The following is a 23,949-nucleotide window of genomic DNA, read 5'->3' on the forward strand; positions in this document are numbered from 1 at the left end:
CATTGAGTACAATAGTCTTTAAAAATGGTTCGCACTGCTTCCTACAGGTAAATTGGATGCTTATAAATAGTAGACCAGACCATGATAACCCTCACCAGCTACAAGCATGCCTCCAGTGTTTGTGTGGGGTGTTTTTTTTTTTTTTTTTTTTTTTTTTTTTCAGCTCAGAGCAACCTGTGATTTTATTGAATAAAACCTCTAGGGCTGTAACTAACCATTATTTTCATAATCCATTATATTTGTTTTGATCGGATAATAACTTTAAAAAAAAAAAAAAAAAGGGTGGTGTATAATTTTAATATGTGAAGGGGTGTGGTTTTTTTATTTGTTTTTTTTTTTTTTAAAAGAGGCAATTTATTCTCGAATTTCTATATGGGGTGGGGGTCCCCCCTCCCACTGCTTGTTATAGCAGTCTAGCGGCTAATTATCTGCTAGGATTGCTTTTACATGGGGGAAAAAAAAAGTGGTATGCCCACCATTTTACCTCCCAGCATCCTCACTTCTAATGTTGGGCATGCAATGTAATTCTTCTTCCTTCTTTTTTTTTTTTTTTTTGCCACTCTTTTGGTTATGGTGCAAAAAACAAAAATCGCAGAGGTGATAAAGTACCACCAAATGATAGCTCTATTTGTGGGGGTGGGGTGGGGGGAAAGAACATCAATTTTATTTCGATAGTGTCGCACGACCGTGCAGTTGTCCGTTAAAAGTAACGCAGTGCCGAATCGCAAAAAAATGGCCAGGTCATTAAGGGGGCAAATCTGTCCGGTCCAGGACTGGCTAATCAATTAGTTTCAGCCCTTAAAACCCTCCCTACTGTCAATTTCTGCAAATATTTTCTAGTCCTACACCAATCCAAACCGGATATAATCCTGCTGTGGTACGTACCCCATACTCTGAGAGTGTCTTGTTTGGACTTATGGTTCAAACGACAGAAAATGTTACCGAATATCTTATTACAAAAATACCAGAACACTTTGCAACCCTCCAACATTAAAGTGGTGCTTCTTACTGTAGCTGCTGAATTTTAATATTAGGACACTTGTCCACAAATCCAGCGGTGTCTTAACCCAGGTGCTGCTGCCGCCATCTCAGGTAAGAGAGACTGGCAGTAAAGTTAATTTCTTTCTTCCCCCCCCCCCCCCCATCCCACAGATTTCCTTTCCTCTAGGAGCCAGCTTCTGTCGGACCGCCTGCCGTACACACGGGCTGAATGGCGGACAGTTTTTTTTTTTTTTTTTTTTTTTAATTGAACTGGTTGGTGTTGCCTGGCATTCAGCCCGTGTGTACTTGGCTTGATGGTGTGATGGGAGCCGAGGTGGCTCACTAGGCAAGGACAGTGCAGCAAGGTGGGAGATCCAGTAACGTATGCCACCTCAGGCCCCTTTCATACAGACACCTCCGCTAAGCAGAATCTACTTGCTCAGCGTGGTTTCTCTGCTAATCCCATCTGAGCAGACAGATGACCTGTCCGCCCCGCTATACAGAGCGAACACTAACAGTCCTGCTCTCCTCTATGGGGCAATCTGATGGAAATAGGCTGCCTGTCCATTCCCATCTGATTCGATCCGCCGGATGGATGGAAAATAGGACCACTATCAGTCCGTTTTTGGCGGACAGGATCAGATGGCGTCGGTTTTCAGCAGACATCTGCTGCTCCATAGAGGAGACTGAAGGGTCTGATCAGGTCCACCTGACAGATTGACAGTTAGGCCTGATTATACAGCCTGTGTGAAAGGGGCCTTCAGCTGTGTGGCATGACAGGGAGAGAATGAAACAAGAATTCATTTTCATGGGGGAAAAAAGGGTTTCCATGTTTGCGAGGTTGTAAATGGAACTGAGGCCGTTCCAACCAGCTGCCCCACAACACCTTCAACCTCTTCTCTTCGGAAAGACATGGGCGGGCAGTAGTGAGCAGGCAGGGGAAACCCTCAGAACAGCCAGTGACTACTTGTTGAGGTCCCCCGCCACCAAAAGAGGGTGCCACTTCCCCAATGTAATCGCATCGTTCCAGCAGGCCACAAAGCTGCTGCATCTTAGTCTGCCACATGGCAGAAATCCCAACCTGCAAAAACTAATTTCAGGAAAGTGGCACTCCACTTAAGAGATTTGAAGTGGGTCATGGTGGTAGGAGTCAAACACTGCACATGCTGAGATATTTACAATTCTGTGCTGGAGGGCTAGTTGCACCCCACCCCCCCCAGTACATGTGACTTACTGCTGGTGGGTAATGCTGGCTCCTCTGAGAGACACCAACTGAGTGTGAGGAGCGGTGCTAGAGGTGCAGAGTCAATGTTTCCTGTATCTCTCCTCTCACAGGCTGAGTGCATCTGATATCACTCTGCCTGTGACAGGATGGAGTCAGAACTCTACAGGAAGCATCTACTCCGTGCTAACAGCCCAGAGTCGGGATATCGCACGGCACTTGCAGGTGTCAGGGAGCTGTAGTCTGCATGCTGAAAGACTCCTGCACCTCGCTGGAGACTTGGGATGGCTGGTATAAGGAGAGGATACCCTGCCGCAGTGTAGTCAGGCGGCTAATTCAAGTTGCCAATGTGACCTGGCGCCTGCGGTTTGTCGAGCCCTGGCTTAAAGTGTTTAATAAAACCCACAACCATAAAATCAGTTTGTTTTTGTATTTATTTTAATGAAGCTTGATCAATGCCCTGTATGTGTGTTGATTTTCTATTTGTTTTAAAGGGGCCCAGTAGAACCCAGCTCACTGGTACCCTTGTGCAGCAGATTTTGAAGAAAGCTTTTTTTTGTTTATAGCGCAAAATATAAAAACCCACAGAGGTGATCAAATACCACTAAAAGAAAGCTCTAGCTGTGGGGGGGGGGGGGAAAGGACATCAATTGTATTTGGGAACAGAGTTGCAGGACTGTGCAATTGTTAGTGTAACACAGTGCCGAATTGCAAAAAAAATGGCCTCGTCATTAAGGGATGCAAAACCTCTGGAGCGGTGTTTAACTAACGATCTAGTAATAGATAATTATTTTTTTTTTTTTATCCGATTATAGCATCAAGTCAAACTCGTAGGATATTGATCTGGTCAATTAAGTAGCAGAAGGGGTTGTTAATCAGTTTCAGCTGCTTTGGTGTTAATGAAATTTACAGGGGCAGTAGATGGGCAACAATGAGACAACCTCCAAAACAGGAATTGGTTTATAGGTGGAGGCCACTGAATATTTTTTTTTTATTTTTTTTTTTTATTTTTTTTTTTACTAGTTTTGCATTTGGCTAGGGTCTAGGCGATACCTGGACCCTGTAGAGGTTGCACAGGCAGTCCAGCTCCTCCTGGATGGCACATCAATACGTGCCATTGCCAGAAGGTTTGCTGTGTCTCCCAGCACAGTCTCGAGAGCATGGGAGGAGATTCCAGGAGACGGGTGGACAGGGCCATAGAAGGTCCTTAACCCATCAGCAGGACCGGTATCTGCTCCTTTTTGCAAGGAGGAACAGGATGAGCACTGCCGGAGCCCAACAAAATGACCTCCAGTCGGCCACTGGTGTGTATTTCTGATTGGTCAGAAACAGACTTCATGAAGATGGCCTGAAGGCCAGACGTCCTCTAGTGGGCCCTGTGCTTACTGCCTGGCATCGTGGAGCTTGATTGGTATTTGCATTGAACACCAGAATTGACAGGTCTGCCGCTGGCTTCCTGTACTTTTCAAAGATTAGAGCTGATTCACCCTAAACACCATTGAATGCTCTCCTCAGCTTTATTGGAGTTATCCAACAGAACACCTCTGGGGCATTAGGTTTCAGTCCATCCGACGCCGCCAGGTTGCAACTCAGTCGGTTTAGGAGCTCAGTGATGCCATTGGACACAGCACCCACCCCTCTGAAGTTGGCTTTCTTCTTACACTGTAACAAAATGGAGCTCTTATAGCGGAGAGTGGGAGTATGCCCCCTGGGACTGCCCCAAAGGCGTAGTCAAGCGTTTTCCTGCCTAGTGTCCTACTCCTGTAGGGGGCAGTATAACCCAATGGTCAAGATGGGGAGCTGTGTCCGTCTAACCTATTTAACTTTTTTATTTTCTTTTGACTAATTCTGTTCATACCTGGATGTCTTGAGAGCTTGCTTTGTATGATTCTACACTTGATGGTATTTGCTAGGATAGGTACAGGACTTCTCCCACTATTCCCTATCAACTATTTCCCTTCCCCTTCCCCTCCCTATTTCTCCATAGTATTTATTCCTGTACCTCTTAATACCTGGTGGTATTTCATGTTACTGTTGAGAACTATTATGTTCCTGGTCCCTTGTAGATCAGGTCTGTTTCCTACCTCCTGATGACAATTTCTCTTTCTAATCTCAAAATACCTACCTGAGAACATCCCATTGTTAATGTTTGTTTGACGATGGTCTTTTATCTTCTTGCTTTATGTCTCTGATATGAGAACCCAAGAATGGGCTGTTTTAAATGGCATATTTCTTATTGCCAGATCTTTTTAAAAATATTTAAATATAAAAAAAGCATGTCTGAAGGCACATTTTGAAGCAAGTGTTAACAAGGCTTAAGTATTCCACATATTTCAAACCTGCATTTGGACTTGTATGTACCCTAATGCAGTAGCTGCAGATGTAATGCTCTGATAATCTTTATAGATTGCTTCAGCCAATTTTACATGCATATGGTCTCCCTTCAAACCAGTGTTTCAACTTTTTTTTTTTTTTTTGTCAAGGCACCATTTAAACATCATGGACATTCTCGAGGCACCTCATTGTAAAATGTAAAAACTATGCTAAACAGTTTTGCATAATGCAGCAACATCCACACACGTATGAAGCCAAATGTTAGAGGTGGTTTAGTCTTTGAAAGCCAAATACACTTTTGCAAATTGGTACTGACTAGTATTCCAACGTTTCTCTTCTCCCTCACTGAGCTAATGTATCCCCCCCCCCCCCATTACAGTGTAATGGGGAGGGTCAAACAAGGATGCTATGCAAGGCGACTGACCTTTTATCAACTGATGAGTTAGGATGCCGTCAGCGAGAAGGTTGTAATGAATACCCGTAGCTTTGTATAACTAAAAGGCAGTCTTCATCCACACGCCAGCTTGTATACAGCTTTTGGGCAATTGTTTTTTATGGCATTTACCAAGGCACCCTGGTTGGGGGAAAAAAGCTGCTCTAAACATTTTTTTCTCAGATCGCCTTTCAGGACAGCACCTGGAGAGAGCGCAGCTCCACCCAATCCACAGGAAACACTGCAAATAAAAACTCCTCCTCTTCCACCATGCCTCAGTCATTTGTGTTTCCTCCGCCATGGTGGAAGCATTGCAGGAGCTATGTGGAAGGGCTGCACTCTCTCCAGGGGGAGAGAAGGATTTGTTGCCCAGTTTTTGTTTGCTGTTTCAGCATGGAGACCATCCCAGCTCCCCTCCCTGGAGTGTCAAAGGGGGTATGCTCCGGAGCCTCTCACCTCGTTCGCTCAGGGGAGCTGAAACCCATCGGAGGATCCGGTCCGGGCGTCAGAGGTCCGCGCTTCGGCCGGTCGGCGGGCGGGGAGCCGCTTTTGGCATTCGAATCTCCCGCACTTTCGGACTCTGATCCCGGGGACGCGCGGCGTCACTTCCGGTGGACGGGACTTCCGGTGGGGGCGTGGCGGCGTTTGCTCCAACCGCAATACACGCAGGGGTCAGAGGCAGGTCACGAGGTCGGCGCTTCCGCTTCCGGTCCACAGAGGAGGACGCGGGAAGCGGTATTTAAATGGAGAGATCTGCCAGCAAGCTGCGCTTTTCTACAACATGGAGGAAAAGTCTGCAGCGACGGTGGAAGCAGGCACCGCCAGCGCCGGCCAAGCTCAGGTAGGAGAGGTGCAGTGGTGCCTCTTTTTTCTTTACTGTGTGAGCTTTTATTGTGGGGTTTCTTCCTTCCTCCTTTGGAGCCTGCCCTGTAGACTGAGTAACTGTTCACAGTCTAACAGGATATATATGCATCTGGGAGTCTTTTCTTCTGATCCTTTTTGGTGTGGGTCACGATTTTCTCCCTTGCAAGAAATCACTAGGTGGTGGTTTTCTTTTATAGTGGTTATTGGGCTTTCATGATGGCTTTTTCTTTACTAGGTTAAAGCCACAGTGAAGACAAGAGCCCCAGCATCAAGGAAATGCCCTTCATGCAAGAATCCACTCAGAGATTCCTGGGTGAAGCCACTTTGTAAAGCATGTATTGCTGACCTTGTGAAGGAAGAGTCTAGTCAGCAGAATAATGAATTCATATCTTCATTTAAAGAACTCAGACACCTTGTCCTCAGTTCGTTCCCTGTTATCCAGGACGCCACAAGTTCTCCCAACAAACGGGTGGTACATCTTCCCAGCCGTCTACTTCTAAGTCTGCAGTGTCAAGCGATTCAGAAGATGAGGGGGAGAGTGCTCTCTGTTCAATCAGGGATTCAGAGGAGGAAGAGAAGGAAGAGGTGGCTAGTTCTTCCAGATACAAATTATCCTTGGAAGAGGTTGATGAGTTGCTGAAAGCGATTTACACCACGTTGGAAATCGCAGAAGAAAAGGTGCAAGTTTCACTTCATGACAGAATGTACCAGGGCCTTGAACAGACAAAGCGCAGGGTTTTTCCTGTTCATAAAGTCCTTACGGAATCTATTGAAAAAGAGTGGAAGGACCCAGAGAGGGCCCCTTTTTTCTCTAAATCCCTAAGAAGGAGATTTCCGTTTGAAGAGGATACGGCGCACCTATGGAACAAGAAGCCCAGAGTGGATGCTGCTTTTTCTCAGGTGTCTCGCCGCACGGATTTGGCGTTCGAGGACATGGGTGTTCTGAAAGACGCCATGGATAAAAGGGCAGATTCTCTCCTTAAAAAGGCTTGGGATTCCTCTACGTCCAGCCTTAAGCCGGCCATGGCCTCCACGGTGGTAGCCAGAAATCTTGAGTGCTGGCTCGAACAACTTAAAGGGCATGTGGAGGCTGGAACAGCAAGGAAAGATCTCCTGGATTCATTTCCGCTGCTCCTAAAGGCAGTAAAATATATGGCCGATGCTTCTGCTGAGTCTATCAAAATGTCTGCCAGGTCAGCAGCCCTCGTCAACTCTGCCAGGAGGGCGGTCTGGTTGAAAACCTGGACAGGTGATTCAGCTTCTAAGGTGAAACTCTGTGGTTTACCTTTTGCCGGTGACTTGCTTTTCGGGCCTGAATTGGAAGCAATTCTTGACAGAACGGCGGATAAGAAGGCCTTTCCGTCAAAAAAGAAATCGCCTCCTAAGAAGAGATTTCGTTCTGTTCAACAAACCAACAGAGGTCGTGAACAAGATCAGAGATCAAGATGGACCTCCCATAAAGGCAAAGGGAAAGGTGGAGTCCTCTTTAGACCACCTGACCAGGCCAATAAAAGCAAGTGACAACAGTCTTCCAGTGGGAGGAAGGCTGTTATGGTTCCTCCCACGTTGGGAAGAGGTATCCGCAAGCCCCTTTGTAAAGAATATAGTGGCTCAAGGATACAAACTGGAGTTTTCGGAGACACCTCCAAGCAGATTCCATGTTACTCCCCTTCCAAGGAATCCGGAAGAGGCTTCCTCAATGATGTCTCTTTTACAAGAGCTGATTCAACAGGAAGTGATTATCCAAGTCCCCGAGGGGCAACAAGGCCGTGGGTTTTATTCTCAGATCTTTCTAGTGAAAAAACCCTCAGGCAAGTACCGAATGATCCTAAATTTGAAAATCCTAAACAGATCAATTCGGTACAAGCACTTCAGGATGGACACCATTTATTCAGTGACCAAACTGTTGTCCCCAAACTGTTTCATGGCATCCTTGGATCTGAGGGACGCTTACCTGCACATCCCAATAAATCAGGAGTGCCAGAAATTCCTAAGGCTGGCGGTCAATCTCGGGGAATCGGTCTGGCATCTGCAGTTCAGGGCCCTCCCCTTTGGCCTCTCATCTTCTCCAAGGGTGTTTACCAAGGTAATGGCGGATGCCCTAGAGCCATTAAGGCTGAGGGGTATTTCAATTGTCCCTTACCTGGACGATCTGCTAATTTTTGCAGAGTCCAAGAGCCAGACGTTGGTACACCTTCAGGAGACTCGGGACCACCTAGAGAGTCTGGGGTGGCTCATGAATTTGGAGAAATCCAGCTTGATTCCATCTCGGCAGATAAAGTTTCTGGGATACAGAATATATTCGGTCCTCCAGAAGGTGTTTCTACCTCAAGAAAAGATCGAGAAGACTCAGAACGCAGTTGCTCGATTACAAACCAATCATCAGGTTACTGTCAGGTCGGCCATGGCAGCTTTGGGCTTGCTCACAGCCGCTATCCCTGCAGTGCAGTGGGCAAGACTGCATTCCCGTCTTCTCCAGAGAGACATTCTGCAGAGTTGGTCATACCCGGAACATCTGGAGAAATCCATCAGAATCTCCACGAAAGCAAAGAGATCTCTGTGGTGGTGGAGGAATTCCAGAAATCTGGAAGAAGGTCTGCAATGGACTTTCCAGACGAACAAACGTCTGACGACGGATGCCAGTTCGTGGGGTTGGGGAGCCCACCTGGAAGGCCGGACGATGCAAGGGACATGGTCCAAAGCAGAGTCCAGGAAATCATCCAACTGGCGGGAGTTGAAAGCCATCCTTTTGGGTCTTTGGTCCTTTCAACAGACAGTCAGGGGCCATCATGTGCAAGTTCTGTCGGACAACATGACAGCAGTGGCCTACGTGTCAAAGCAAGGAGGCACAAGAAGCAGACAGCTATCAGATCTGGCAATACAGCTACTCTCCTGGGCGGAGAAAAATCTAGCCTCTCTGACAGCGGTGCATCTGAAGGGGTCACAAAACCTTCTAGCAGATCTGCTGAGCAGGAAAAAGGTGTTGGAATCAGAATGGAGTCTGAATCAAGAAGTATTCATGCAGATCGTGGAAGTCTGGGGTCTTCCCCAAATAGATTTGTTCGCTTGTCAACAGAACAACAAAGTCCAAAGATTCTTTTCCCTACACAGGGAGGATCAGGACTGGGGCTTGGATGCTCTAGCCCATCCATGGGACTTCCGTTTGTCTTACGCGTTCCCTCCATTCCAACTGATTCCGTTGGTTCTCAAAAAGTTCAGGGAAGAAAAGACCAACTTGATTCTGATTACACCTTACTGGCCAAAGAGACCTTGGTTCGCCCTCCTGCTGAATCTTGCCTCAGAACCTCCCTGGAAACTTCCGTACAGGAGAGATCTTTTGACACAGGGGAACCTAGTGTACCCAGAACTGGACCGCTTACAACTGACAGCGTGGTTACTGAAGAAGACATCTTGAGAGCCAGAGGCCTGTCAGAAAAAGTTATCTCCACCCTTCTCTCCAGCAGGAAGAAGGTGACTAGGGATATTTACTTGAAAGTCTGGAGAAAATACAACTTTTGGTGTTCCAGCAAAAATTTTGAATCAAAAAATTTAATTTCAGTGCTTGAGTTCCTCCATGAGGGAATGGAGAAAGGACTAGCAGCAAGTACTTTAAAGACGCAAGTAGCGGCTCTTTCAGTTTTTTTCGAAAAGACTTTGTCCCAAGAGACTCTAATCATTCGTTTTTTCAAGGCATTAGCCCGCAACAGGCCAATAGCCCTTAAAGTATTTCCCAAATGGGATTTGACCATTGTGTTACAAGGTTTGACTAAGTTTCCTTTTGAACCTTTAAAAGAGGCTTCCCTGAAGAATTTAATTTTGAAGACTATCTTTTTGATAGCAATAACCTCGGCCAGGAGGATCAGTGAGATCCAGGCCCTCTCAATTTCAGACCCTTTTTTGACAATTTTTGCAGATCGAGTAGTCCTAAGAACGGACCCAGCCTTTCTTCCAAAGATTGCTTCATCTTTTCATAGATCACAAGAAATTGTCTTACCAACTTTCTCCTCAACTCCTAGTAATACTCGGGAAGAATCCTTTCATACCTTGGATGTGAGGAGATGCTTACTTCAGTTCCTCCTGGTAACTAAGGAATTTAGAAAGACAAATGCATTATTTGTCATCTTCTCAGGGTCCCGTATAGGAGAAAAAGCATCAAAGAGCACTTTAGGCAAATGGCTCAGATGGGCAATTGAACAGGCTTATGTAGCTCAAGGAGAAGAACCTCCAGAAGGCATCTTGGCGCATTCTACAAGGTCTGTGGCAACCTCATGGGCTGAAAGGGCCGGTGCTTCGCCTGATCAAATCTGCAAGGCAGCTACCTGGTCCAGCTATTCAACCTTTATTAGACATTACAGGTTGGACTTGTTGTCAATTAAGGATCAAGCCTTTGGCAGAAAAGTTCTGCAGGCAGTGGTCCCACCCTAAGTGTAAGTTACTCGCTTATCCTCTCCAGGTGCTGTCCTGAAAGGCGATCTGAGAAAACCTTAGTTACTTACCGGTGACGGTATTTCTAAGAGCCTTTCAGGACAGCAGCAGCTACCCCCCCTTGGTTTTGTTTATAATATAATTTGTAAATGTTTAACCTGTGGTAGTTTATGTTTTCCAGCATGTCGGAGGCTACTATATGACTGAGGCATGGTGGAAGAGGAGGAGTTTTTATTTGCAGTGTTTCCTGTGGATTGGGTGGAGCTGCGCTCTCTCCAGGTGCTGTCCTGAAAGGCTCTTAGAAATACCGTCACCGGTAAGTAACTAAGGTTTTTTTTTTTTTTTCCTGTTTTTAATAGCCAATAGTTTTAGTGAATACAAATATAAACTGCCATCCGGTACTTTCGCTAGGTTTTGATGCGTGTTTTATCATGCATTGTCAACTGCAGACCTTGAATATGAAGGCTATACCAATGATCAGCTTTTACGTGGTGGTCATGGTATTACTTTGCTTGACTGGCCACCACACTTTACTGACCTAAACACCCTATAGAGAATCTGTGGGGTGTTGTCAAGAGGAAGATGAAAGACACCAGACTCAACAATGCTAACGAGCTGAAGGCCACTATCAAAGCAACCTGGGCTTCCATAATACAGCAGTGCCACAGGCTGATAACATGCCACCCTGCATTGATGCAGTAATTCATGCAAAAATTACTACATGGACATACTTTTTCAGTAAGCCAATATTTTCTTAATTAAAAATCATTTTATTGGTCTTATGTAATCTAATTTCTGAGATACTGAATTTTTGGGTTTTCACTAGCTGTAAGCCATAATCCTCAAAATTAAAAAAATGCTTGAAATATCTGTGTGAGATGCATCTGTTTCACTTTATAAATATTACTTTTTGATATTCCAGATTTTAGGTGTGTGTGAAGAAAAAAAAAAAAAGTGTATGTATATTATAATTTTTTTTTTTTTTTTCCTAATCTGATGTGTTTGAGCGTGTGGCAGTCTAAGGCCCCTTTCACACTGTGGAGTCCATGGGCGGACTCCGTTTTTCTCAGTGGGGGATCGATCCACTGATTCCCCCGCTGAGCAGGTGGATGGCAGTTGTGTCTCCGCGCTGTGTGCAGAGACACAGCTGTCTGGTCCCGCTGTTCTCCATGGGGGAATGGGAACGGACCGACTGTCCGTTCTCATCGATCCGCTGGACGGATGGAATATGGGGTTTCCATCCGTCCAGATTTGACAGATCAGATGTCAGAGGACATGTCTCCGCTGACATCTGATGGGGCATCCGTTCAGATCCGCCAAAAAAAAAAAAAAAACGGACAGGCGGATCTGAACGGTCCGCCTGTGTGAAAGGGGCTTCAGGGGAATCCTGCTTAAAAAAAAAAAAAAAAAAAGACAAGTTTTTATGCAAGCTAGCAACTGTTCAGTAGCAGCGATTTGATCATTGTATGAACAATTTGTTGTTGCAACCAAGATACATAATGCATATAGGTTGTCTTGTTGAAGAAATGCCTGCTGTATGAAAAATGTTCATTCAGTTGATGGACCATTAACTAATGGCAAGTTTTTATGTAGCCAGATAGTGTAAAGTTGTGGTGAGAATGTCCCAGGGACCTCCTTGGTAGTTTTGAGAGAGAGAGGTGTGTGTGTGTGTGTGGGGGGGGGGGGGTTTTGTTACAAAACTGTTCTGGTATTTTTGTAGTAATCTAGCTTTTGAGATTTTTCTATAGTTTTGTGTGCAGTCTCCTATTTGAGTCTATGATTTTGTTATTACACTAGTCTTTTTGTTGCTGAGCTTGCACTCTTAGTAGTTCTGCTGCTATATAAAATAAAATTTATGGGGTTGTGTATTTAAAAAACTTTTTCCTTCCTCCTCATCCCTAGATGGATGCAGCCTTGATCCGAAGCTGCATCTGTCCCCTGCCACCTCAGACTAAGAATGAAGTGATCAAACACCACTGATCGCTCAGTTCTCAACCTTTAGAGCCCATTCACATTGAGGCGACACGACTTCGGGGGGCCACCTGTGAAGTCGTTTGCACCGCGACTTTGGCGCGACTTGCAGAGACTTCACATAATGGAAGTCTATGCAAGTCGCTCCGAGGTCGCCCCAAAGTAGTACAGGACTCTTTTTCTAAGTCGGAGCGACTTGTGTCGCTCCTATTAGAACAGGTCCTGTACTACTCAATGGACCGCGACTTGTCAGGCTGACAAGTCGCCTGACAAGTCGCGCTAATGTGAATGGGCTCTTAGTGAGCCAAAAAAAATAATTGTAACACAAATTTTAATTGAATTTTGTTTAAAAATGTGTTTATTTTTTAAATTCTGCAGCGTTGTTGTTTTCTGTAAATTCAATGCAATATGGCTACCTGGTGGCGTTCTGTACAGCCAAAAAATTGGCCAAGGCTCTCATTGACGCAGATGGGAATGAAAACCGGCCCATGTGGACAATGCAGTAGAAGAGCTACTATTGGTCAAATTTCAGAAAAAGATAAGCCTAGTACACACCGCTACGGGGGGGGGGGGGAGGTTTCTTTTTATATAGTCAGGTTGAAAAAAGACACAAGTCCATTTGGCTCAACCAATAAACAAAAAGCAGCCATTGGCTAAGATCGTTGAACTGGAACCGGTCGTCAGACCTTTTCCAGTCATGCCCCTATAGAATCCAGCCGAACAGCCTGCTTCCGGCAGACTTGCTGCAGTACACAGGCCAAATGTTGGCCGGTTTTTATTGAACCAGACAATGCCATCAGAAGTTTAGTCCATGTGTACAGGGCTTTATTGCTAATTCTGATGGGTGTCACGGGGTGCCCATGCTAACCCGTGTACATGGCTAAAAGCACCTACAATGGGCACATGACCAGCAGAACTATATCGGAGTAATAGGTGGCCTGCTGTGATGTATCATGTTTTCCATCCTATTAAATGGCTGGCTTGTGCGTTGCTTACCATGGCCCTAGGATGCACTGTGAGAAGGCAAGCCGGCGGAGGCAGTGTGATGCTTTGGGTAATGTTCTGCTTGGAAACATTGGGTCTTGCCATTCATGTGGATGTTTCTTTACTTTGGAATCCATGCTTCAGTGGGTCTGTTTTAGCAGCAAAAGGGGGACCTAATGTGTGAGGGGGGGGTGGGGGGGTTCATTTCTCTCTCAATTCTTTACTTGTTTTAAAAATGCCTATATTTTGTATTAAATTCTACAGCAGCTCCTGGTATAAAGAGAGAGAACATTAACTCTGGGCGCCATGCAATGCTGAAGCGCTATTTGGAAGAAAAGGAACTAAGGAAACTTAAGGAACAGAGAGAAAAAGCAAACAAAGGAGTCTTCAAGTGCGGTCTATACAAGCCTGAAAACCCATTTATTCCAGTCTTCCATCCCACCTCCCAGCATGCTCTCCAAGTTAAAACAAAAGAAAAGGTACGTTTAGTAATAAAAATCTGATAATGGCTGTGCACTTTTTGTCAATGGGTGTTGGATTGGATCTGTTTGTAACGTCCACTCTAAAATGCATGTTGTAATTCAGCTGCTTTCTGATTTAGTAACTATAGTTCTAGAAGCTTTTTTGAGGGGAGCCCAAATGTGTGATGGTGTGGGATCCCTGTGCCTTGTTATGCACTCTAAGAGGCTTTCAAAAAAAACCTCTTTGGATGCGGCTCCCTTGATTTATAGACTGTCTCAGCTGTGGCCCTGCGGTGCATTATCTGGCTGCAATGTTGGTCTATGGGCCAGGCTTCTAAGGCCGCACAGGGGGAAAGAGTACTATTCTTTCTCAGGCTTCAAAGTGTAAGGAGCCTTGTCGCAGACTGGGGCCTTTCTTTTCGTCTCACAAGAGGCCTTTTTGTCCCTCAGGGTCTCAAGACAAGGGATCTAAGCCCTTCAGAGCCTCCACCGGGGGTTCTAAAGGGGACCTGGTCTGTCAAGCAACGAGCGGATTATTCCAGACCTGCGGACAAGGGGTGCCCTCAGCCATATGCGGGGTGGGGGGACCTCTTTCCAGGTTTTCGGATATGTGGACCTCCCTGGTACTAGACGTGTGGATCCACAGTCATTCGCCCTGGCTACAAGATCGAATTTCGATCATATCCTCCCGACAGGTTCTTTCCTTCCAACCTGACTTGTCCCCAGATCAGTTAGGGGATCTCTTTAGGGCAGTGCAAGACTTGTTACTTCAAGAGATGATTGTCCCGGTTCCGACATCTGAATATTTTCAAGGTTTTTACTCAAACCTGTTTACAGTTCCCAGTAAGGAAGGCAAGGTACATCCTTTTCTGGACCTCAAGGCGCTAAATTGCTTTGTCCGCCTACAGAAGTTCAGAATGCAATCATTTGCACGGTGGCGGCGTCCCTACATCAAGAGGATTTCCTCGCCTCCATCAACATCAGGGACACCTACCTACACATTCAAATATGTATCGGCCACCAGCGCTTCCACTGCTTTGTCGTGGGCGAAGAGCATTATCAGTTTGTGGCCCTTTTGGTCTCGCCTTGTTACCCTTTTTGGTCTCGCCTCCGCTCCTTGGGTCTTCACAAAAGTTTTGGCCCCGGTGCTAACATTGCTGCGTCAACGGGGGATAGCGGTACTGGGATATCTGGACGATCTATTTTTGCGAGCAGAATCTTCGACTGCTCTGTTGGTCAGCTTGGAGAATACTCTGCGAACTCTGAGGGAGTTAGGTTGGGTTCTGAATCTTCAGAAGTCTGCTCTAGTTTCGTCCACAAGCCTGGACTATCGGGGTCTGACTCTGGACTCTGCCTCAGCTAGAGTGTTTCTTCTGTAAAGGTCAGAAATTGCGGGATGCAATTCAGCTTCTGCTGTCCAGCAGACTGTTATCGCTTCAGTCTTGCATGTGGGTACTGGGCTTGATGTCGTGTGTTTTTTTTTTTTTTTTTTTTTTTTTTTTTTTTTTATTTTTTTTTTTTTTTTGTTTTTTTTTTTTTATAGGCTGTTCTGTTTGCACAGTTCTACACGATGGCTCTTAAAAAATTCTGGTGAAATGGAACAAGAATCCTCAGTATCTAGACAATCAGATACTGTTGACCCAGAGTACGTGGGGGTTCCTGGTTTGGTGGCTTTGTTCTCTGGCACTTTATCAGGGTAAATCGTTTATTCCCCCTGTAATGGATGGTTGACACCAGCCTGTCTGGGTAGGGAGGCGTCCTCAGCACAGATTGTGCTCGGGGGGGTATGGGCTCTGGAAGAGTCCAGGCTACCGATCAATGTACTGGAACTCTCAAGCGATCAGACTGTCTGGATCATTGGACATGCCGTCTCCAGGGGTGTCCGGTACGGATTAAATCGGACAATGTCATGGCCTATATCAACCACCAAGGTTGTCTCCAGTGGGGTTCTCCTGAGGTGGATCTGTTGGCCTCTCTACTCAACAGGAAAGTGGAGAGGTTTAGGTATTGTCTGATTTACGTTTTTCCTCCTCTCAAGCTTCTGCCAAAACTCCAGTGCAAGATCGAGGCAGAAGGGTTTCCGGTCATCCTAGTGGCTCCCAACTGGCCTCTCCTATCTGGTACGGCTGGTCACCAATGCTCCTTGAGGACTTCCTCTCAGGGAAGATCTGTTGATGCAAGGGGCAATCTTCCATCCTGCTTTACAGTCGCTGGCTGTCACAGCTTGGCTGTAGAGGGTTGTCTGACTTGGTGATTCCTACACTGTTAAACACTAGAAAATCTATTTCTTGGAAGATTTAAAATCTTACCTGGAAGAGCTGTGAAAATGTGTTCTAGACTCCCTCCAGAGGTGGTTCTTGTTAGCTCACTAGATTGCTTTTAAAAAAGGCCTGGATTATTTCCTAGGTGTACATAATCTAAATAAATGGGTACTAATATTTATAGGTAAAGGTGATCCAGGGAATATCTGATTTGCCTCTTGGGATCATGAAGGAATTTTTTTTTCCCACTGTTGTAGCAAATTGGATAATGCTTTGCTGTAGTTTCTTGCCTTCCTCCGGATCAACTGTGGGTATTGGATTGTGTATATGGGATTGTATGGTTGGGTTTTCTTTACTGTGTGTGGGGTCGTGTTTTTTTTTTTTTTTTTTTTTTTTTTTTTTTTTTTTTGTAATGGCGGTGATCTGCCATTTTTAGTGGGACTGCAAGATTGCGGCAGACAGATCGGACACCTAACTGACCTTTGACACTTTTGGGAGGACCAGTGACATTACAGTAATCAGTGCTAAAAATATGCACTGTTACTGTGAAGGAAGGGGTTTGATAGGGTTAAATATAAGCCTACGGGAGTGTTTACTGTGGGGGGGGGGGGGGGGGCTTGTGAAATGACTAGAGACCTGTGATCCTAGATAAAAGGATCAAAGGCGCTCTGTGATCATTTGAGGGAACGATCGCCTGTGTTTACAACTGCTGACTGTTCTTCTCTCAGTGGGAAGCGATCGCAGGTGGCTGGTGGCAATCGGTGCCGCCAGCCCCGTACATCGGCATCCCTGCTGTCTAGTGGGGGGCGGGAGTGAGCCGGTGCATGCTCGCCACCGACGCAGTCTTACCCCGGTTCGCGCAGGAGGGGCTGCCTGCCGCAGTAAAGCTACGGCGGCCGGTCTGAAACCTGTTAAAATATTTCTTCTAGGTGTTCCTGTAATATAATATGGCAAACCTTCATGTTGCGTTCTCTTCACTTTAAAGCAGAACTAAATCCATTGTTGGTCCTTTAGGGCTTTTGTCAAAATGTGACTGCATGAATGGTCCCTTCATCTGGAGGTGTTTCACCTCTTGTGTGGTCCGGTGGGGGGACTCCGTAGGTGAATCTGTTTGCGTCTCACCTCAACAGAAATGTCCAGCGGTTTGTGGCCAGGTTGCGGGATCCTATTGCCGATGCCACAGATGCTTTTGGTGGCTCCTTGCAGCCAATATCGACTGATTTATGCCTTCCCTCCACTCGTACTCCTGCCGAGGATTCTTGGCCGGTGATGGAAGGCATTCCGGTACTTCTGGTAGCACCAGACTGGCCTTGGCGGTCTTGGTACGCAGACCTGGTAAGGCTGGTCGCCCATGTTCCTTGGAGACTTCATCTCAGGGAAGATCTGCTGCTTCAAGGTACGATCTTCCATCCTGCTTTACACTCACTGCCTTTAATGACATGGCTGTTGAAAGCCAGGTGTTGAGGGATAGAGGTCTTTCTGACTCTTATTCCTACATTATTGAAGGACAGGAAGTCTACTTCCAGGAAGATCGATCTATCGTACGTGTAAAGCGTACATTTCTTGGTGTGAATCGCTGAAGGTGCACCCTCGCTTGTTTTCGGTAGCTAGGGTGTTTGCTCTTTCTGCAAAAAGGGGTTGAACAGTGGTTGGCTTTAGGCACTAGCAAAGGCCAAGTGTCAGCTTTGGCTATATATTTCCAACGCCCGTTAGCTGCGCATGACTTGATTCAGGGGGTGCGCCGTATGGCTCTTTTGAGGCAATCCCTGTTGCCTCCATGGGATGTGACTTTGGTATTCTCTGTTCTTCAAAAGCATCCTTTTGAGAACATTGGGGGCATTTCTCTGCTTTCATCGTCTCAGAAGGTTGCCTTTTTTTTTTTTTGTGGCTATCACTTCTGCCTGCAGAGTTTCTGAATTGGCGGCGTTGTCCTGCCGCTCTCCTTACCTGGTGGTCCACAGAGATAAAGTGGTACTTCGACCTAATCAGTCTTTTTTTTCTTCCTAAGGTGGTTTCTGATTTTCATTTGAATGACATTGTGCTGCCTTCACTTTATCCTAAGCTCAAGCATCTCAAGGAAATTGCTTTGCTTTCTTTGGATGTGGTTCGGGCAATCGGGGTTTACCTGGTGGCTACTGAGTCTTTCAGAAAATCAGATGCTCTTTTTGTCCTTTACAGAGGGACCTCGTAAGGGATTGGCTGCGTCTGCTGCGACCATAGCTAGATGGATCAGGCAGATGGGGGTTCAGGCTTATTCACTGAAGGGTTAGGTTCCTCCTTTTCCCTGTTAGAGCGCATTCTACTAGGGTGCTGAGTGCCTCTTGGCCTTTTCCCCATCAAGCGTCAGTGATGCAAGTTTGCAAGGCTGCAACTTGGTCGTCTGTGCACACGTTCACAAAGTTCTACGAAGTAGATGTGTTGGCATCTTCGGATGCCTCTTTTGGCCGCAAGGTTTTGCAGGCTGCTGTTTAAAAGAGAACCTTTATTTCTCTTTGAGGGTGTATGTTTTTTCTAGGTGAGCTCCAGTTGTTTGAGCTCCATGTTAACTGGTTGGCTAAGTTTAGCCTTGGGGAATTACGTTCTTGTTTGCATCGTTTTTCCACCCCTCATACAAATAGTACTGTGGAACGTCCCAATGGTCAAGATATGGAGCTGCGTCTGTCAATGAACGATAAAGAACTGGATTTTTGTACTTACCGTAAAATCCTTTTCTCTGAAGTTCATTGACAGATGCAGCACCCGCCCCTCTGAGTGGAATGGGGTTTTTTTTTATCTTCTAAACACTGCTTGCAAGGAAACTGATTGCTGTAGCAGAGTGTGTGGGGTTATGCCTGCAGGGACAACCCAATAAGTGTTTGTTAGCTCATTTACGTCAAGAGGCAGGTAGAAGATGATTCACGACCCTTCAGTCCTAACTCCCCCTGTGTAGTGAATTTTCCGTCTGCTGGCCAGGAGATGCAACGACACATAGCAACTTAAACTTAATGTAGATACATCTAATTTTATTTCAAGTTTGGCTCACATATTTAAAGGAAATTTGAGCGGCAAAAACCAGTTTGAACCAGTTACAATTCATGGGTCAACTTAACAATAAAAATAAATACAAAAAATGTGCTGCGCCAGTATTTTGTACTTATTTTGATTTATTGTGGGATGTGAACACGATTGGTGTATGCTGCCGCCTATATATGTTTTATGCACAGTGATATTTATGCACTTTTTCAGTACATTATTCACGCACAGTGTTTTTACCTATTTTGAGTGTTATATCACATATTTGGTTTTGCGCTGATAGTTTTTTGTTATATCAACTTAACAATAAAATGTGTATATACTAAGACAATATATGAAAAGGCTTTTGTTTCCCTAACACAGTGCTGAAAATGTGGGGTGTAGTGTGTCTGAAAGTTTGTTTGTGGAAAGGGCAGTTCCGTCTCTTGCTCAGCTGTCTGATGTGTTAATATGTAAGTGATTGTCAGTGTTCAGGTGTTGTCTGTAATCTCTATGCGAAGCCTAACTTGTTAAGTGTCCAAATGAATGAATAAAAGGTGTCTGAATGAATAAAAGGTGTTTAATATGTAAACACCTATCAATGTCTGTCGTCTATATGCAAAAATAGAACTGCCAAGTGTCAAAGGATGTATGATTGAGGTGTGCCAGAATGACTCGTTAATGTCATTGCAAGAGCCCACTAGCTGAAATATACCATGAACTTTAATATTTAATCAAAGCACTTTGATACACTCTCTTTCAGTGTGGTAAAGCTTTTTCCTGTCTAGTGTCCTACTCCTGTAGGAGGCAGCATAACCAATGGTTAAGAAGATATGGAGCTGTATATGTCAATGAACTTCAGAGAAAAGGATTTTACGGTAAGTACAAAAATCCAGTTTTGTCTTACTGTAAAATCCTTTTCTCTGATGTTCATTGACGGACACCGCTCTTCATCTTCTTGACCGATTGGACGTCCCGAAGCAGTGTCAATATGAGGGGTGGGAAGAAAACTGAAAGAAAACACACTCCCCAAAGGCTAAACATAGCCAACCAGGCAAAACAGGAGCTCAACCAGGAACCACTGGAGCACACCTGCAATACACCCTCAAAAAGGACTAACCTCTCCCAACAGCAGCATGCAAAACCTTGCAGCCAAAAGAAACCTCCGCAGATGCCAGCACATCCACCTTATAAATGTTTGTGAATGTATGCACGGACAACCAGGTGGCTACCTTGCAAACCTGTATTACCTTCTGATGACAGAAGGCCCAGGAGGCACTAAGCGCCCTCGTAGAATGTGCCTTAACGGGGAAAGGAGGATCCTGACCCTTAATAGAATAGGCCTGCACCACCGTCTAACGCATCTGGAAATTGTCGCAGCCGACACGGCCATCCTCTTACGGGGTACATCCCTACGGGCGTTGAAAGGAAATTACTAGGGCTGAAATCTGCCCTTTGATGGTACCGAAGGCCAAACGCTGATCTACACCTCCTTTGGAGAACTTTAAACGAGAGTCACCGAGAAGGAGCAGGAAGATCCCCAGACTCGCACCGTAATGTACGTTATTCAGCTATATCTTCCTAGAAGTAGACTTTCTAGCTTTTAACAGCATAGCAATCAGATTCAGACACCCCTCTATCCTTCAGCACCTGGCTTTTAATAGCCAAGCCATTAAAGGCAGCGCCTGTAAAGCAGGATGGAAGATCGGTCCTTGAGTTAACAGTTCTTCCCTGAGAGGGAGTCTCTCAAGGGACATCTGAGACCAGCCATACTAGGTCTGCATACCAGGACCTGTGAGGCCAGTCTGGGGCCACTAGGATGACCAGAACCCCTTCTGCCTCGATTCTTCGCAGAAGAGTTGGCAGAGGAAACGTGTACATCAGACGATACTGGCCCTAAGGAGCCACCAGAGTGTCTGGTGTCGGCTAGAGGATCCTGAGACCTTGCTACAAACCTCATCACCTTCCTGTTGAGATGAGGCCAAAAGGTCCATATCAGGAGTACCCCCCCCCCCCCCCCCCCAAGAGACAATTGATGAAACTCCTCCTAGTGGAGATACCATTCTCCCCTGATGCAACGTCTGCTGACTGAGGTAGGTCCGCTTGCCAATTTTCCACGCTTGGAACATGTACGGCAGAGATAGCTGGGGAAAAAAACCTATCTGCCCACCTTAGAATGCATGCTACTTCCCGGGCCGCTAGGGCACTATTGGTGCCCCCTTGATTGACATATGCCATTGTTCGATTGAATCCTTACCAGGTGCCCCTGCAGACAATCCATCCAGTGAGTTGGGCAAAACCTGATCACCCAAGTTTCAAGTATATTGACTCTACTCCTTCAGGGTCCAAACTCCCTGAGCCAGATCCGTGCCCAAGACACTTCCTCCCCCCCACCAGACAGGCTGGCATCTGTGGCGACCACCGTCCAGTACAGGGGGAGAGAGGCTTTTTCCCTGTGGAAGAGCAGAGTCACCATATGAGACCCTCTCGTACTCCGGCTCAATAGGATCAGATTGTCCAGAGACTGAATTATTGTTCCATTTGGCAAGAATCTCCTTCTGGAAATACCTGGTATGGAACTGAGCAAACAGAACTGCTTTGATAGTGGAAATCCTCAGACCCAGCACTTACAATGCAAGTCCTGAGGGATGATTGCCGGTCAGACAACAGGAGCCGCACCTCATCCTGCAACTTCTGGAGTTTACCTCTGGAAGAAACAACCTGGCTGAGGTCATGTCCAGGGTCAGGCTCAGATAGTCCAGTTTGGTGGTCGGGACCAGAACATATTTTTGGAAATTCAGTTTCCATCCAAACTCTTGCAATGTTTGCACCGACTTGTCCAGATAGTCCTTCTTTTTTTTTTTTTTTTTTTTTTTTTTTTTTTTTTTTTTCCCCAAGGCATTCAGAGACTGCTCCCAGAAGGAGATCATCCAGGTACCCCAGCACTTCAATCGCCTTCTGCCTTAGTAATGCCAACACCAGGTTGCTCCTCGCCCACGGCAAAGTGACGGAAACGCTGATGCCCAATGCACATTGGGATATGAAGGCAAGCGTCCTTGATATCGATAGAGGCTTGATATTCCTCAAATGCCCTTGAAGGGATGCCGCTACTGTGCAAATGAACTCGATTCTAAATTTCTGAGCGGACCTTGCCTTCCTTCCTGGGAACCGTAAATAGGTTTGAATAAAACCCCTGAAAGAGTTCAGATTCCACTGGTATAATGACCCCCCGTGAGAGCAGATCCTGTACCGCCCCCAGAAGACCTCGTAGGTGATCTTGGGACAAATGCAGATTTAAAGGAAAGAACCTTGCCAGAGGTAAGGACCGTAACTCGAGCTTGTAACCGGACCTAATTAACTTGTGAACCCATTTGTCTTGAATCCCAGGAGTCTGGAAAAAAGCACGAATCTGGAAAAAAGCAAAGATGTCCCCCCACCCCTACCCTAGATACGGGGCTGATGGAGCCCCATCAGCCAGAAGTGGGCTTGTTTGCGGTTCTGGAGGGACCAACTCTTGACTTACCAGGCCAGGGCCTCTTGAAACCTGCTGCAGGGTTACGGTTGGATTTTAATCTCTGGTCCTTAGATCCCGAGGGAGGAAAGGACCACTTGTGGGCCGAGAGGAAAGGGCCACGCTTGCGACAAGCCTCTTTTACTCCTGGCAGTCTGCAGAAGCAGAGTACTCTTACCTCCCAGTAAGATCTCCCCCCATGGAAGCTCCAAACAAGCGGTCTGCTACAAAAGGGAGATCCGTCAATACCTTCTTGGAAGCCTGGTCCACAGACCAGTATTTCAACCATATCAAGTGGCGAAGAGTCAGAGCTGTCACGGACACCCTGCAGGCTAGGGGGACCACATCCAGAGAGGCATCACAGATGTACTGCAACCTCTGGACCAACTGGCCTACCAGGAGGAGGTTGAACCCCCCCCCCCCCCCCCCATTCCGTCAAGGTCTGGGAAACCAAGGTTATGGCGAAAACTGGCCATGGAAAACCGGTATCAGACCAGAGTTTCGGCTGTCTTGTCAAAAGGGCCCTTTTTAAAGGACAGTCCTCCACCGGAAGAAGGGTGGCTTTATTTAACCTGGAAACTTGCGAGTTCACCACAGGTGGTACTGTAAGTTTTTTTGTTTTTTTTTTTTTTTTTCTTCTCCCTTTTAAGCAGGGACTCTGCAAAAGAATATCTTCTAGAAAAATGCTTGGGGACACTGTTGTGTTTGGGGAACCCCACTGACTTGTGGTGATTTTGTCAAAATAGGCGAGAAAGGGGAATACCTTTTTGTCAACTTGGAAGTTCTGCACGTACCGACTTCAACTGTCACAGCCGACAGTGCAGTAGCTTCTTCCTCCAATTTTGTAAGTTTCCCGCACTGATACAATCAATGCATCTACCAGCGCTTTTTCATGCGCTACTGTAGTGGAAGAGAATTCATCCTCACCATCAGAGCACTCGGGTGCCTTGCCGCAGACCCAATAGGGTGACTTGCGTCCGGCTGCCAATCCTAGCTCAGAATCTGAAGAAGCAGAGGATGCAGGTGAAGGCGGACTCTTTTTACTCGTCCTATTTTGAAGGGCCATATCTGCTTTGGACACCGGTGACTGCAGGACCGCTGTCATAGTAGACAAAGCGACCCGGGACCCCACGAGGTCCGCAGCCTCTGAGGGGGTTGGGTGGTGAAACATGCTCCAGGAACTCCCATGTGTTAACTCAGGGACTGTCGGCAAAAAGTTCAAAAATTGTTGTGAAAAATACTATAAATAGTTTAGGCTAGTGCCGCTATAGCAAGGTAAAATCTTTTAGAATCCCTTACTTCCTTCTCCTGCCCAGGACTACATGTCCCCATGAGGCTTTGCTCTTAACATTCACAAGTTCTCAAGCACTTATGACATGTATGGACTGTGTACTAAGCTGTATGAGCGCTGCACTGTGTATACTGACATGTATAAATGGTGTACTGAGCTGTTTGTGTGCTTTACTGTACTGTATTTTCTACAATGTAAACAAATGCATTCTGTTTGCCGG

The 23,949-nt window shown here is 46.1% G+C and overlaps 2 protein-coding genes across 2 annotated transcripts in view; both read left to right on the forward strand.

Annotated features, from left to right (window-relative positions):
* DLGAP5 (DLG associated protein 5) overlaps positions 1 to 23,949 on the forward strand; it is a 108,707-nt gene that overhangs the window by 11,039 nt on the left and 73,719 nt on the right. The window contains exon 3 of the mRNA XM_082275217.1: positions 13,479 to 13,693. Within this exon, the coding sequence (XP_082131343.1) occupies positions 13,479 to 13,693 (215 nt within the window). The remainder of the gene's footprint in view (positions 1 to 13,478; positions 13,694 to 23,949) is intronic.
* LOC309569855 (lamina-associated polypeptide 2, isoforms alpha/zeta-like) lies at positions 82 to 12,736 on the forward strand (the record flags this gene model as incomplete). Its single annotated transcript, XM_082275847.1, has 3 exons — positions 82 to 117; positions 6,321 to 7,308; positions 12,609 to 12,736. 3 exons carry the CDS (start codon positions 82 to 84, stop codon positions 12,734 to 12,736), a joined length of 1,152 nt encoding a protein of 383 aa, XP_082131973.1.

The sequence above is a fragment of the Pelophylax lessonae genome (assembly GCF_965119305.1).
Source record: "Pelophylax lessonae genome assembly, chromosome: 13".
Classification (NCBI taxonomy): domain Eukaryota; kingdom Metazoa; phylum Chordata; class Amphibia; order Anura; family Ranidae; genus Pelophylax; species Pelophylax lessonae.